Here is a 17,135-nt window from a genome sequence, read left to right on the forward strand (position 1 = left end):
AGAGGCCCGGGAACTTAGGCCTGCCGAATTCCAAAGCCTGTCTTAGGCCTTCACACTCTGCGGTTTCTTACAAAGAGGGTAGAGAAGGTGCCTGCCCAAGTGGAGATAATACCACCTTTCCATCATTTTGAAGAAAATTACATGGAAAAAACCTGTAAAAACACATGGTTCTTCCACATATCCACCAGAATGGTTGAATTGAAAAAGACAAAAAATACCAAGTGTGGCAAAGGTATGGAACAAAGAGAATTCTCATAGTGCTGGTGGGAGGATACACTAAGACACCATTTTGGAACAGTGTTGAACATATGTGCACCCTCTGCCCCAGCAATTGCCCGCTTAGATGTGCCCAATGGATGTGCAAACGTATGTTCACCAAAAGACAGGTACAAGAATGCTCTCAATAGCACTCTTTATAAAAGCTAAGAACTGGTAACTATCCAAATGTCCATCAACATCAGAATGGATAAACAGATTGCAGTCATACTATTGGGCCATGAGAATGAATAGCCTTCAACTACATGTAACAATATACAGAATGTTAAGCAAAAGCCAGAAACAAGAGTACATACCATATGACTCCATTTACACAGAGTTTAAAAACAGGCAAAATTAATCTATGACATCAGAAGTTAGGACAGTGTTTCTCTTGGTGGTGGTGGTGAGGGGTGGTGAATGAAAAGGCACAGAACGGGGGATGCTGGGGTGCCGACAATGTTGTTTCTTCATCTGGGTGTGTTCCTTTTTGGTATATTCATTGAGCTGTATACTTAAAAAGTGCATACTTTTCTATATATATGTTATACTTCAGGAAAAAAGTTCAAAACAGAAACAAACAACAAAACCTACAAGGTTCCAGAAATGGCAATTCCCTGGATTATCTGAAGAACCATCTGCATCATTTGTCAGTTTTTTCAGCAAAGCTATCCACTCTGCTAGGTGTCACAACAGAGAACAGCAAAAGTATCAATAACTCCCTTCCAAGAGGGAGGACTCGAGGTCAAGGAAGCAGAGTCTACTAAATAGACTAGTCTATTTTTAAGACAAGAGCAATCAAGAAAGAATATCTCATTAGCAGCTTATAATTACTTCCAAATCCCAATACAGACTACAACCTATTAACACAATTTTAAAAATAAAGTTTATAAAACCATGAGCTGTTCTACTTATCTGCCCAGACTCACAAGAAATTGAGAAAGAAACATTAGGCTGGCCAAGGATTTTATACATTAGCTCTTTTTTCCCAAAGACTCTCCTCTTCTTTGAAATCTTTGAGTCTAAGAAATGTGGAACAGGGTCATTAATGAGTAATTTCCTAAGATAAATGACTTTAGCATGTATTTATTTTGCGGGCTAATTTAATAGAAAAACTGGGTTTTAAATCAGGAGCAAATTTGTGGATACAGGATGTGTGAAGTTACCCTGCAGGCATGACACACTGCCAAGCTACCCACCTTTGACCCAGACTTCAACAGAACGATGGTCTAGAAGCCAACAGTCCTGGATCTCACCAGCATATTACACATCTCTCTGAGCCTTAGTTGTCCTATCTCCCATGAGAAAAGAATGCTAGCTAGTTAAGAAACAACCTCTGGGGAAAAGATTTATCAGGAAACACTGGCAATATTACTTGAAATGTCTAATGCTATAATTTTTGTGACATTATAATTTTTAACCTGCACCTCCAAATTATCTGAAACTACTTACTTTAAAACAATAGTAAGGGGCGCCCATTATGGGTCAGGTGCTTTATGTTATCACTAATCTTCCCAATAATCCCATTTCACCAATGAAGACATTAAATGTCTGCAGGGTTAAATAACTTGGATGAGGTCTCAGAACTAGTCAGTGGTGAAGCTAGAATCTGAACCCCAGGGCTGTTCTCTCCCCAGCACCAGCGTGGTAAATGTGTGGTTAAGTCACAGCTCCCACTGGCACAAGGGCAGACATCACTAATCAAGCTAGACACTCTTTTCTGCTGATCCCAAGATGCAGCCTCAAATCCCTCTCAGGAAAGATCTCCAGGATAAATAAGTGAAAAAAGCATGATATAGAACAGAGCATATAGTAAAATAACTTTTGTGTAAGAAGGAGAGAAGATAATATATTGCCTTGTATTCATATAAAGAGCCTCTGGAAATATTACACAAGAAAGTAATAACAGTGATTACTTCCAGGGAGAGGCAAAGCGGGGAGGGAATGAGCTTCTGGGGACAGGGTGCTTTAGTTCTCGAGTCATATGAATACACTGCCTTTAAAAAAAATTAGATTTTAAAGAGGAGAAACCCCTCAACTTAGCACCACCACCAATCAATGAACACTGGCAATTAAAATAAACCCTATTAAACATACCCACTCTAAAATCACACTGTTTCAACATATCCCTAATACTCTGGTTAGCACAAAGTTAGCTAAGGCCAAATGATTTATTCAACAAATATTTCTAGAGCATCTAATATGTTCCAGGGACTCTTCTAGGCACTGGAGATATGAGTAAACACAACAAACAAAAATCCTTACCTTCATGGAATTTACATTCTACTGTGAGAAACAGACAGTAAGCAATATAAAGACATAAAATATATACAATGGTTTAAAGTGAAGAAGTGCTAAAAAGAAAAATATAGCAAGAAAAGGGGATATAGAAAATGCTGAATGGGGAAAGGTTGGTTTCAGGTATCAAGGCCCTGGAAGGCCTCACTGAGATGGCACCGGGTAATATCTGAAGAAAGTGAGGGAGACAGCCATGCAGTTATTTGGGGGAAGAGCCTTCTGGGCACAAGCAACAGGAAGCCCAGAGGACCTGAGGCAGGAGCAAGCCTACCCGGTTCATTCAAGGAACCTGTGACAAGCTTGTTTGGCTGGAGCAGCAAGAGCAACAGGGAGAGCAGAATAACTTGAGCTGCGAGAGGCAACAAGACCAGGTCAGGTAGAGACTTAGAGGTCATGGTAAAGACTCTGGCTTTCACTCCAAATGAGATGGGTGTCACTGGAGGATCCCAAACAGAGGAGTGACATGATCTAGCCTGTGTCTTAATAGCGTCACTCTGGCTACTGTGCTGAAAAGACTGTACAAGGGCAAAAGCAGGGAGACCAGCGTGGTTGACAACCTCTGAGATGACTCCCAATAATCCCCACTTCCTGGGATCTGAGCCCTCGTTTAATCCTCTCTCCTTGAGCATAGGCTGAATTTAGTGACTTACCTTGATCAAAGTAAAGCGACAGGATATTACTTTCAATATTAAGTCACGGAAAGACCGTGATTTCTGTCTTGGGGGGCCTTTAGCTCTTCCTTGGATCCCTCACTCTTGCTCCAGGGGAAGCAAACTATCATGCTGTGAGCAACACAAGAGAGACCCACATGACGAGGAACTGACGTCCCTAGCCAAGAGCCAGGGAGGACCTGAGGCTTGCCAAGAGGCACGTGAGGTAGCCTGGGAGTGGATCCTTTCCGAGTTTAGCCCTGCAATGAGTGTTGCCTCAGCCAACATCTTGACCGCAGCCTCAAGAGACCCTGAACTATTTCTGGTAAATGCAGCTGAGCTAAATGATTGTTTTCAGCCACTACGGTTTGGAGTGATTGGTTACATAGCAATAGATAATGGAAATAACCAGTTAGGAGGTTAGTCCAATAATGTGAACAAGAGATGATGGTGACTTGGACCAGAGTGCTAACAGCAGAGGTGGTAAGAAGTGGTTGGATTCTGGGTATATTTTGAGAGTAGGGTTAAGTGGATTTGCCAACATGTAAGAGAGTCTAGGTGAGAGAAAGGGAGGACAAAAATGAATCTGAGGTGTTTGATCTGAGCAAGTGAAAAACTGCAACTGCCCTTTATAAAGATGATAAACTCTGTGAGAAAAGAAGGTTGATGCCAGGAGGGAGTTGAGGGCAGCTGCTACCATGACTCAATTCTAAACATGTTTAGCTTGATGGCTCTGAGACATCTGAGTACAGCCAAGAAGGCCACTAGAAAAATGAGTCTGGGGGTGTTTGGGGCTGTGATGTAAATTTAAGTCTTCAAGTACATAGATGGTATTTAATACCACAAGCCCAGATGAGATCAATGGGGCAGTAACTGAGGAAGAAACAAGAACAGGCCAAGGACTGAGCCCTGGGACACAAAAACACCTAGGGGTCAAGGAGTTTGAGGAAAATTCAGCAAAAGAGGCTGAGCAGAAGCAGCCAGACATGTTGGAGGAAATCCAGGCAAACATGGGCATCTGGAAGGCAATGAAGAGAGGGCTTCAAGGGGGAGACAGTGATCAACCGTGCCAGGACTATCAGTAGTCAAGCAGACAAGCATTCTCTGACCTCACAGTTTTCATCGCGGTTTACCTTCTGGACTCAACCTACCTCGCTTTCTTGAGTAAAGTCAAGGGCATCTTCTCCCGATGCCAGCAGGGTGTGGAGAATCCGCTGTTTCACTTGCTCCCACTCAACCAGCATTGACTCTCGATGGTACTCCTCAGCCATGCCAAAGGTCTGTTGGAGAGGAGCAGAGAGAGATGACCCAAATGAGAAGACAAAGAACACGGTTTCCCTGGAAGCGCAACGGAAATTCAAAGCCCTCCAGATCTGCCATCTTTCCATAAGTGGAGCAAAAGCAATCTATTTTAAATTATCCTTAAAGAATTTACTGACAACTGTTTGCAACATGACCTATTTCATCAAGTCTAACACATTAAATATTTTTTTAATTGTGGCAAAATGCACTTAACAATAAAACTTACCATGTTAACCCTTTTTAAGTGTACAGTTCAGTGGTATTAAGTTCATTCACACGGCTGTGCAAACATCACCACCATACATCTCCAGAACTCTTTTCATCGTGCAAAAATGAAATTCTGTACCCATTAAACAATAACTTCATTCCCACCCTCCCCCAGTCACAGGCAACCACCATTCTACTTCTGTCTCTATGATTTTGACCACTTCTAGGTACCTCATGGAAGTGCAATCATACAGTATTTGTCTTCTTATGTCTGGCTTATTTCACTTAGCAAAATGTCCTCAAGATTCATCCATGTTATAGCATATGCAGTCTTGTTCCTTTTTAAGGCTGAATAATACTCCACTGTATGTACACACCACATTTTGTTTATCCATTCATCTATCCATGGACACTTGAGTTGCTTCCAATTTTTGGTAATTGTGAATCGTGCTACTGTGAACATGGGTGTACAAATATCTCTTCAAATTCCTGCTTTCAGTTCTTTGGGATACATACCCAGAAATGGAATTGCTGGATCAGATGGTCATCCTATGTTTAATTTTTTGAGTGATTGCATAATGTTTCCAAAGAGGCTGTACCATTTTTCATTCTCATCAACAGTGCACAAAGGTTCCAATTTCTCTACATCCTCTCCAATACTCACTATTTTCTGGGTTTTTTTGATTGTAGCCATGCTAATGGGTGTGAGGTGATAATTCATGGTTTGATTTGCATTTCTCTAATGAGTAGTGATGTTGAACATCTTTTCATGTGCTTATTAAGATAAATATCTTCTTAAAACCTCTGAAATTAGGCTACATATTACAATTGATAGCATGTCAAAAGCTTAAATTGAAGTACTTTTTCTTTGTAGTACATAAAATAATGACGGATTATAAAGACAATGGTATCTTAAGATTTAACGGGCCTCTAAGATAAGACAAAAAGTAAGATTCTCCCAGTGTCTATTTTTTTAAGAAACAGTAATATTTTCATATGAGGAAGCAAATCAGTAAAAGAAAAAACAACAGAGCCTTTTGCAATTAGGTTTCCTATCAGTCTTCTCAAAGTCACTACTGAAATGTCTGGCAAACCTCACTTCTATCTGCTGGTGACACAGCAGGTTGCCAAAACAAAGGCACTCAGAAGGAAAAGAAAGAAGAGAAAGAAGGAAAACAAAGCAAAGAGGAAGGGGGGCTTCCTTGGTGGCACAGTGGTTAGGAATCTGCCTGCCAATGTAGGGGATATGGGTTCAAGCGCTGGTGCGGGAAGATCTCCCATGCCTAGGAGCAACTAAGCCTGTGCACCACAACTACTGAGCCTGTACTCTAGAGCCCGCGAGCCACAACTACTGAGCCTGCGTGCCACAACTACTGAAGCCCATGTGCCTAGAGCCCGTGCTCCACAACAAGAGAAGCCACCGCAGTGAGAAGCCCGTGTACCGCAACGAAGAGTAGCCCCACTCACCACAACTAGAGAAAGCCCTTCACTGCACGCAGCAACGAAGACCCAATGCAGCCAAAAATAAATAAAATAAAACTAAAAAAAAAATCTAGGAGTGGTCAAAAAAAAAAAGAAAAGAGGAAGGGAGGAGGGAGGAAGGGAGAACACACACACACACACACACACACACACACACAAAACAAAAAAACAAGAAAAAAAACCCCAAAAAACAAAAGCAAAACCAAAACCCCTCTGAGGAGGAGATTAAAGCAACTTATAGAGACATACTGAATCATAACCATTCTTAGCCTATTATTCTTCAATTGGCAGACCAGGTTTCCCATCAGCTTAAGCCCACTTCTCAAAAAGCCATTTCATTTACAATCAGATTGGCATCTAATTAGGCAGCACCAAGGGAATGAGTATTTAGTAATGCCTGCTTTATTTTGGCAATGCAGATAATTTATACTGATAATATTCATATATATAAGCTCTGGGAAACTTCCAGAAAAATCATATACTCCTTCTACAAATGGGATGTTTGAATGTGGACCAATATTTATTAAAATGTGAAAAAGAGAGCAGACACCCACAAAAATGATTAGGAAGAGGGTTGGCACATCTTGCAAATTTGATCTGGTCCATCTATCAATGGATCTCTTTTCTAATATGTATTGTGAAGACAAAAAAAGAAATGACTATCAAAAACTTTAAAAACAGTCTTTCATCTGGTTTTCTTCCCACTGAAGGTCAGGCAGAATGGACCACTCCAAGTAGCCTGGATCGAAAAAAATACCCGGAGAAAAATCATTTTCTCTTGCTACATTAGTGACCTTAAACACGAAAGCTATGCATTTTGAACAGAGAAAAGTATGCTGGAACAGAGAGGTGGGGTAGAGGGGAGGGGAAGAGGTAGTTTCCCTAGAAGCTATCCAGAAATAGTGCACATGTTGAACCACATTTCTTCTAAAACTCTTCCATTTAGTGGGCATCCACCTCCTTAAACCTTGAACCTGTCCAAGAAAGGGAAAATAAGAGGGCCATGGGGCAGGAGGACCAGGGCGGGTTGAAATAAGGAGGTGGAGGGCTGGCATACCATACAGCTTTCCAAACTTGCAATAGGAAGTGAGGCACTGACTAAGCGCTGCCACTGACCCAGGACACCACAGTGTCACAAGAATTTTTCTTAAGGGTAAGTCCTCTGGCTGATAAAGAATGGCAGAGCACTAAAGGCAATTGAAGAAAACACAATCTGTCTCAGAGACACTGTTGATGAGGATGCCAGGGGCAGGCTTCCAGCATCACGTAAGGGTCAGGGCGACAACAGTGGGAATTAACCATCCCCTGTTAATCAAGCTGCCCACCTGTGTGCCAAGAACTCCTGCTTCAAGAACACAGGAAATACTCTGAAAACTGGCAGCTTTCTGAGCTCAAATCCTCAGATGTATCTGAGAAGTATGCCAGGCTACTCGTTTAGAAACCGCTCCACAACCTGAACAAACAGCACTGTCGTTCCGTTCATCATTAGTGTGATAAGGAGCTTCAAAGAAAAATACATGGTCCGACATTAAAATTCTCTTCCCTTCACCATGCCACCCCCAGCTTATCTTAATTACATTAGAGATCATGGAACATCCAATTTGTGGGCTAATCAGGGATGATCAGCCACCCATCTGCCCTCTTCCAGTCTATTCCCTTTAGACCCACATCTGAACCACCAGATTAGGCGCAAAGAAGAATGTCAACTAGAGGAGCTAATGAGAGAGAATCAACAGAGCTACTCAAAAGAGCTAAGAACTAAGAGAAAAGGAGGACAGTGAGGGTCTGAGACAAGGTGAGAGACAGGAATAGCAGGGATAAGGAAAGACAAACCACAGAAAACGACAAAGCAGTGGAGAAACTATTATAAATTAAATCCGGGGACTTCCCTGGTGGCGCAGTGGTTAAGACTCTGTGCTCCCAATTCAGGGGGCCCCCAGTTCGATCCCTGGTTGGGGAACTAGATCGCATAGGCATACTGCAACTAAGAGTGCGCATACCACAACTAAGACCCAGTGCAACACCCCCCCCCCAAAAAAAAAGATTGTCATTCTCAAGACAGGCAGACCTCAGATATATTAAAAAAAAAAATTAAGTCCGAATCTTTCAAGTTATGTGGGGAAATATATCTCTTTGAACATAGTTAAGAAAGGAAGGCAGGGAAAGAACTGGGCAACTGAATTAAGAACAGGTGGGGAGCACTCGAACCCCATTTTCATAAAGGGAAGAGGGCAACCTGCTTTGACTTCACACCCACTTATTATTGAGCTGTTGCTGGCTTTTAGAAACTCTACATATGTTCTGATAATGTTGTTCTGTTTTTGCTGGGATGCACCAAATGGGAAAAGATAGTACACATTTGTGGTTTTGTAGCTTGTTTTCTTGGCATTTCAGCAGGATATTGGCAAGTTATTCAAACGTGAAATTACCACCAATAATGCCAAAAAGCTGCTCACCTTTTTGTTTGAAAATGATTCTTGTTCAGCAGCAGCCTCTGGTGTCCAGATAGGTGAAAGGTTCCCTGCCCCAGGGCCAGCTCCCAACACCGGAACATCTCCCTCACAAACACATATGCACACATTTTGCACTGTGGTATGTCACTTAAATGTTTTGGCTGGCTGCACATTTAGTCTCAATATGGCACAACGTTCAGAGACTGCCAATTTCAGAAACACATTCCGCAGGGTAAATGGATTAATAAGGCTCGGTGGCATTCGACAATCCTAATTTAATTTCATCGGTCCTTTACAGCAGGAGAATCAATGTTGGTGAGTAACTCACTCCAAGTGTGAACCAAAAAAAACCTTAAAAAAAATATTTTCAAATCTGGATCAAGTGAATTTCTCTATTTCTAGGAATAAGTACTATTGCCAAAAATATAATTAATTAAATTTTAGGGAATTTTACTCTGATAATTAAACATATCAGTCATTTAAATAATGTCTCTGAAACATATTCTTATAAATTAGAGCTGGCAAGCCCCCCTGCTGCCCTATCTCACTCATATCAGCCCTACTTAGACATTTCCACCTGTATGGAATATTCTAATAAAGCACACTGAGAAGCAGCATTTTTTTTTTACTTTCTTATTTTTTGAACCACATAAATAATACACAAATACATTTCACTTGATCTAAGGCTTACATAAGTAAACAGCAAAACAGAGATTCCCTTCACCCCTACTCCCTTGCAGAGACAGCTACTGCTTCCAGACTAATGTGAACCCTCCAGCCTCCTTCCTGGGAAAAGCTGCATTTTTAGAACCAACTCCACATGATCATTAACCTTCCTCCTCCCTCCCCAAAAGACTCTGGGGGCCTGAAAATCTTACTCCATAATGGAATGTATTGGAAAGATTTTGATCTTTTAATCCTTGTCAAACAAATGAAGATAACTCACGTTAGTAAAGTAAATCATCTTTGACTGTCTCGAGGGAATGTTTGTTGCGAAATATTGCTGCACATATAATGGCTGTTCTGGCTGACTTATTTACTATCCTCTCGAATATCAAGATGTTTTTTGTTTGTTTGTTTCAAAGAGCTTGGAGAAATTGTTAATTTAAAAGGTGGTGTAGAAGGTCAAATTGTGTGATAAAAGGAAAAGAAACTGAGGAAAATTATCAATATCATAATTGCTTTTCTGAACTGCTGATTCAGTATAAACCAAAATACCATTTATACTGTAACAATGAAACCAAAGAATTGTCTGGCCCTTCCATTCTATGATTAACTTAATAATTAACCGACCAGCCCAGTGTTTCAGATGCAGTCACTAAATACACGTAGAGTTATGAGCATGGTATTTTCCTCAAAAATGGTTCCTGTAGGGCTTCCCTGGTGGTGCAGTGGTTGAGAATCCGCCTGCTGATGCAGGGGACACGGGTTCGTGCCCCAGTCCGGGAAGATCCCACATGCCGGAGCTGCTGGGCCCGTGAGCCATGGCCGCTGAGCCTGCGCGTCCGGAGCCTGTGATCCACAACGGGAGAGGCCACAACAGTGAGAGGCCCGCGTACCGCAAAAAAAAAATGGTTCCTGTAGAACTCCCTCTGGTGAACTATCAAGAGAGCTGGGCCTGGAACACAGAAACCAGCTTCTAGAACCTCCACGCCCCAGTATACACTGCTGCCCTCACAACAGTATACATATACATTTGGGTTCATTTCTTACCCTCTTGCGGGACTCTTCGATGGCAGACAGCAGGGCATTGTCCTTTTCATTCTTTAGGAAGCCCTAGGAAGGAGGAGAGAAATGACACAATTTAGGTTAAAATTAACAAAATTAACCTTCAAATAATCAAAAGCACACTGTAGGAAAAAGAAGAAAAACACCCGTAAGGATATCTGCTACCCTGCCTACCTTCACCCTCACAAAACTCTCTCAACTTGAATATGGTCCATATTATAGATACAGCTTTGGCTATGCAGCCAGTCACAGTGCCTGTTAACTGTCCCTCGGACTATATTTCTCTGTTGTTTTCAGTTAATTCTTCAATTTCTTCCTAACATTGAGGAAGGCATCAGCCATCCCTTTGTTTGGGTGTTTTTCACTTGTTTGTCAATGGCTGGGATACCTGAAAAATCATTTATTTATGCTTTTCTTCTAGGGTTGTGCTACGTGCACTCCCTATTTCAGGCCTGATGACACCTGCTGCTTATTTAATACAGGTGGGGTGAAGAGGAACTGGCCCACAAGGCTGGTTTAATACACACAGGGTTAAATGTCTGCAAAACGCAACTTCATGATAACACAACAGACCTAGTTTTACATCATGGTTCCCCCATTTACTACTTGCACGGGTGACGATTTTAGACAAGTCATCCAGATTCTCTAAACCTTAGTTTATTCATATGTAAAATGAATATTAAATGAGACAATGTAATCAAGTGCTTGGCCCAAGGCTCAATACATGTAGCTCTAGCATTAGGATTGATTAGATCTGTTGGCGACATTAAAGAAAGATGCCCAGGGTGACTTCCTAGTTGCTATTCATTGTCCTCATTGCTCAACCGGAGATCCTGGGGAGGAGGACAAGGGACAGATGCAGACAGAGTGGGCTTCCATGCTGATGCCTTGCCATTCACACAGGGGTGAAGCTTTCTCCCCACAGCCTGGGATGTGGGGGCCAAGTAGGGACAAGGAAGATGATCCATTAACTAATAAGTAGTGATCGAACTCTTGGTTGTAATATGAAAGATTCTGAGTGACCCTATATATTAGGTCCACCTACACTATGGAATGCAAGGTACCTGCGTGTCAAGCACACTATGGGTGTATTTATACATGTCCCCAAATCATCTGTTTTTTCAGAATCATGTTTTTGCTCTTTTTGTTTTAGGAACTCTTTGGGGGAATATAATACAAAGTAGAATTAAGCTAAAGTTTTTAAAGTGACATGCTAAATTTTAAAATATCTGACAGTTTTCTTGAAAGCTTACTGTCATGGTTAATTGATTAATTTATTGATCACTTATTTATATTTCAACAATTATAACATTTTAGTATATTTTGTTCAAACAGTCGCAGATAAGGCTGTGATTCTTAAAACAAAACAAAACAAAACAAAACAGGGGTAGGGGGCTGGATAAGAGTGGGGACATATATTTAAATAAAATATTACTAATCTTCACAGGATTCTCCACATCTGTTGTTACAGCCCAACCTGGGCAGTGCACTGGAATGGACAGAGACAATGGCCAGCAGCTCGGGGAACAGTTCCCTCATTGGCTCCTCCAGGGCAGTCCCTGAGGCAGCTCTCAGGCAGCTCTGAGGACATGACACAGAGGCTGCTCCAAACACCTCTACTGATATTCGGTGGTGGGGGCGAGGGGGTGGAGGGAAGCATCTGCCACTTGCTTCTAAAATAATGGCCTCAATAAACCAGAGCACATAAAGCTAGGACCCCACGTAATCCAATCAGAAGGGGGCAGCTTCTCACCACGTGTCTGTTTCTGGCCATTGCAAGGGAGCCAGACACGAAATCATGGGAAGGATTTTAATGGACCTTGTTCATACCCTTCGCAGCAAATGATTACATCAAGTCAACAAATCTTTATTATGATTTCCCTTTTCCTGAGTGGGTCTTCAGTGGCTAAAGCTAAAGGCTTTAGTGTCACAGTTTATAAACAAAGCTATAGAACTATTATCTTCGACTGCTGTTCCTGAACAAAGGGCATAAAATTGTGCTTTGTTGCACCTTTTCATGGCTGCTGCTGATTGTCAGGGTGGTGGTGATAACCACTGACTGACAAGGCCTGGTCTCATTTTTTTCTTTTTGGCTGGGTTGGCAAGGAGTGTGCCAAGTGCCCCACCCCCTCTCTGGGCTTCTCTGCTCGTCCCAGTGACCAGCCCATCCCATTCTTTTAACTGCATCTGTGTCTGCGTATAACCTATATACACATACACACAATTCAAACACAAATGCAAAGCAATAATCAGACACATTTGTTTAAAAGCAACATAATATTCTGTAAGAAACACAATTTCAAAATTTCTAAGAAATGAAATTTCAAGTAGTGGTTAAGAAAGAAAAAGAAGAAAAAAAGGCATTGCTTTGGGGGCAGATTACTCTCTTCTTTATAAACCTACCTTCCAAAAATCTCACTTAATAAATTAAATGAAGTATTTGTGCATGAGAATCAAATTACAGATATCACCTACATATGAACAAAGATCATGAGCCACTATGCACCTCTACAACTGGGCTTTCTCTATAGCACAAACCAAGCCCACAAACTATAAAGATTTTGAATTTTAATTTTTCATCCTTTATTCCTTCTTTCATCATTTATTCCTTATGTAACCTATGTAACCTATGTAAAATAGTCCCCTCCTATCATATTTTATTTTTAAAAACAACGTATTAGTGACCTATCTTTTGAAAAGAATCTTAAATAATATACAGTCAGAATAGTGCTGGGATCCGTGTGCCATCTAGTGGCAGTTAGTTTCTTGTAAAGAATATACACCTTAAGGAAGAATAACAAATTAAAGAACTAATAAGTTGGGCAAGAAAATACCTGCCTCAGCCCAAGTTTCCCACGGATCTCTTCTACTTCCCTTTTCCATGTGTGTGTTTCCTTTCCTTCCAGCTCCTCCTGTGAGGCACCTCTCAGGCCCCTCATCTCAGAGACATATTTTTATAGTTTATCAGAAAATGGGTTTTCTATAGAGGTGAGCTGGGGTGAGAACAGTGTACTAGGAGGTGCCCTCACTCATTGGGTGGGGCTCCCTGCCACACTGAAGACTCCTGGTCAAAGCGAAGGCCCAACAGCTCACTTCCTACTTGGAGATGCCAGCCATCTAACTGACCCTCAGAGACCCTCATCATTAATATCTCCTCTTTTTGCCAACAAGTGCTCCCACCCAGCCCTTCTACTGCTGGCCCACTCAATAAAGAACATTCCGTAAACATCTGCAGGCCTGCTAAGTAAGATAACTACCCTTGACTTACCATCTGTATACTGCTCCTCTCTGCCAGAGTCCTGGAAACAGACCCTCTTCTAACTGACTCCTTGAATGGGTTTTGGTTTCAAGCTTTCTGTAACATATAATAGCTCCCATTCAAGAAGCAATTAAGGGCCAGACATTGCTCCAAGCAATTCAAAGACATTATTGCTAATCTTTTAACAATATGAAAGAGTAGACATGATCACTCCATTCTCCTCCCTCCCCCGCCAATCCCATTTTACAGGTAAGAAACAGATTTCAGCATTCAACTAACATGACAAGGGTTTCCGACCAGGAAGAGGCAGAGGCAGAATTCAAACACAGCTCTAACTCTCAAAAGACCAACTGTTTCTGAAATACTTAGGGAATAGTAAACTTCTAAATTTATTTTATTTTATTATTATTTTTTTTTTCCTTTTGCGGTATGCGGGCCTCTCACTGTTGTGGCCTCTCCCGTTGCGGAGCACAGGCTCCGGATGCGCAGGCCCAGCGGCCGTGGCTCACGGGCCCAGCCGCTCCGCGGCATATGGGATCCTCCCAGACCGGGGCACGAACCCGTATCCCCTGTATCGGCAGGCGGACTCTCAACCACTGCGCCACCAGGGAGGCCCTAAACTTCTAAATTTAGAAAATAAAGATAAATTTCCTTTTATCTCTAAAAGGATGGGAGTCCAGGAGGGGAGCAAAATATCCTTAAATTTGTTTTCTTCATCAGTTATTAGTTCCCCTTTATAGATGATGAAGTTGAAGGCTCAGAGAATACTAATTCTTATATCAGTACTAGTAAGAGCTAACACTTATATGGATATGGTGATTACTTTGTGCTAAGTGTGTTACACACATTTGGTTCATTGGTTTACTTTTAACCCAATGCTAAACTGCCTCTCAATAGTACTTAACTGGATGATCCTTTAAAGTATGTTCTTAAAGGGCTGTGTGAGATGGTTTCCAGAGCTTCTATCAAACTCTAAAACACTGTGGTTTCATATTAAGATCACCTGGTTCGTAAGTAGCCAAGTTCAGACTTAGAATAAAAATTTTCTGACCCCTTTTCTACCTTTTTCCACTCTACCGTGCAAGTCAAGATGAGCTAGACAGCTATTTTACACTTGCATATTTATTCCTTTCCTCCCCTACTTCACATAGTTAGGTGAGGAATGAAACAAGTTTGGGGCATTCCTTTAGAATGGTGTTTTTCAAAATGTGTGTCAGAACCCATAATTGGGTTATGAAATCAACCAGCATTTTTTAAATGAAATAAAATGTAATAGAGATATGTGGTATGGGTAAATACTGTTTTGTGAAACATTCTTTCAATTATATATACTTATTTGTACGTATGAAGTGGGTCATGGTGTTAAATGTATTTCTTACTATGGATCACAGACAAAAAAGCTGGAGAAATCACTGTTCTAGCCTGCCAACTCTATAGTGTTCCAAAATATTATTATTATTTATTGCTGTGGAACAATAAACACTGTACACCTGCACAAGCAATATCTCCAGCCACATGTTCCATCTTTAACAGAGGAAGTGGGCTGCCTTGCAATGTATGCTGTCTGAGAATAACCCAGAATGTAACTGCAAGGTAAGCCAACTCTCCTATCAAAACTGAAGTCACATCTCAGGGACCTGGCAGCCAAACTGGCTTTTAAATGGCTCGGGTTGAGAAAGACAAGTATGAAAAACTGCCTTATTTTAATTACCACGAAGACTCTGGGTTTCAGAATATAAATGACTGTAGAAAAAGTGAGTGGGCAAAGGATGTTTGTTTTTGTCAAATGGCCAAATTCTCTTAACTTATTTGCCTTCCAAAAGTGAAAGCTGTAAGAAAGAAGGGTCTCTATGAGAAATATTTTAGTATCCACTTTAGCTAGGAAAGTACGATGGCAAAAAGAGCCTGCACTGATTCTTTCACAGTTCTTTGCTTTCCACCAACAACAAATAAGTGATTTATTGAACAGTTATGTAAACGGTTTGAATTGAAGCACACACAGACTTCCTAATCATTAAAAAATAAAACAAAAAAGATAAAATAATTAGTCTAAGTTGGCCCCACAAAACAAAAGCCATATTTTTTACATGGCCCTCAAAACACAAAAGACCGTTCTCGGTCTCTTCCCCTTCAACAGACCAACTGGTGATCCACCCTGTCAAAATTTAAAGTGAGGCAGCCATAGCAGGCCTGACTTTCTATCAGAAGGTATCTGACATGAGACAAAAACACATGGTGAGTGCTATAAAAAATCCTGTCTCTTCTCTCATTTAATACATAAAATATATACAAATTTATAGGAAGTCAATAACCAACATTCCAAATCCAAATAATATTAACACAAGTAAGCAGTGACCATAGTTAATGGTCACTGTGGTTGGAAAAAACATTGCCAAGACACAAGCAGGAGCTAGGAGGGCAATGAAAAAGAAAAGGAAAATAAGCAGGGCAAAAAATAAACTTAAAAAACAGAATAATCAAGAGGGTCTGTTCCAAGATGAAACAAGAATTCCAATAAGCACTACAAGTATTCCTTAGAACTTTAGATAGTGAAATGGAGAAGTGTGCACTTTCTGTCAAGACAGGACTATGAGTTGTACCCATTATTTTGCTTGAGCTCATTCTGAATAAAATACCACTCCCTTAACCTCTCCCAAACCTTCTTCCCAATTTCTGAACGAATGACCTCTTCTGAAGTCTTCTCTTGGATAAAATTTTTACAAAGGTAAAACTACTACTAAAGGAGAAAGTGAGGAAGGACAAAGCAAGATACTGTTTTCAGATGAGCACAACAGAAATCCTGCCAGCACTCGAGCTGCTGGGCTTATCAGATGGTGTGGACATGCTTTTCATTAGCTCCCTTTGTGGTGCCTACAGAGAACCCTCAAGGAATTTTTCAGGTGCAAGGAGATATTCTTTACTGAAAGCCCAAAAGATGAACAGAGAAATTCAAAATTTAGGGCATTTTCAAAATTTGGGGAACATTCATATGGTTTTATAGCATGCTTGGTTATTTTATTAGATCAATATCTAATGCATTAAAATAAGAGTATATAAAACGTCAGCTTAAAAGGCCCAAGAGAGACTGAATCTCCCTTTGTAAGAAATACAGACTAAATAGCAAATCCAAGCTTTATTCTCCAACTCAGATATTCAGAATAAGTTCCACTGCTTGTTTTCTACCAAAATTTTAATATTTTAATAAATTGTTTGTTCACAGATTGCATTAAATAAAATATTTTTTCAGACTGCATTAAATTTAAAAGATATTTATCTCTTTAAAATTTAATTTTATATATACATATATATATATCTTCAAAAAATACCCCTGCAGAAAGCAGTGCTAAGCTGGCAGATTTGACATTGTCCATTGTAATACATTTTTAATGCTGTTGTATGATTTCTCACGGTGCATTTATGCAAAAGCCTAGCCACCCTCATTCAGCAGGTGGCAGCAGACCCTGCAAGAGTGGCTGTGGAGTTTGTCCCACCACTTGCCAG

General features: G+C 40.8%; 1 protein-coding gene across 2 annotated transcripts in view; it reads right to left on the reverse strand.

The window, feature by feature from the left end:
- NUP93 (nucleoporin 93) overlaps positions 1–17,135 on the reverse strand; it is a 104,550-nt gene that overhangs the window by 28,300 nt on the left and 59,115 nt on the right. For both annotated transcript variants that reach the window (XM_082607149.1, XM_082607148.1), the window contains exons 4-5: positions 10,361–10,423; positions 4,355–4,483 (exon numbers count right to left, since the gene is read on the reverse strand). In XM_082607149.1, coding sequence (XP_082463275.1) covers positions 4,355–4,483; positions 10,361–10,423 — 192 coding nt within the window. The remainder of the gene's footprint in view (positions 1–4,354; positions 4,484–10,360; positions 10,424–17,135) is intronic.

Source organism: Mesoplodon mirus (genome assembly GCF_964341445.2).
Source record: "Mesoplodon mirus genome assembly, chromosome: 19".
In the NCBI taxonomy this organism is placed as follows: Eukaryota; Metazoa; Chordata; class Mammalia; order Artiodactyla; family Ziphiidae; genus Mesoplodon; species Mesoplodon mirus.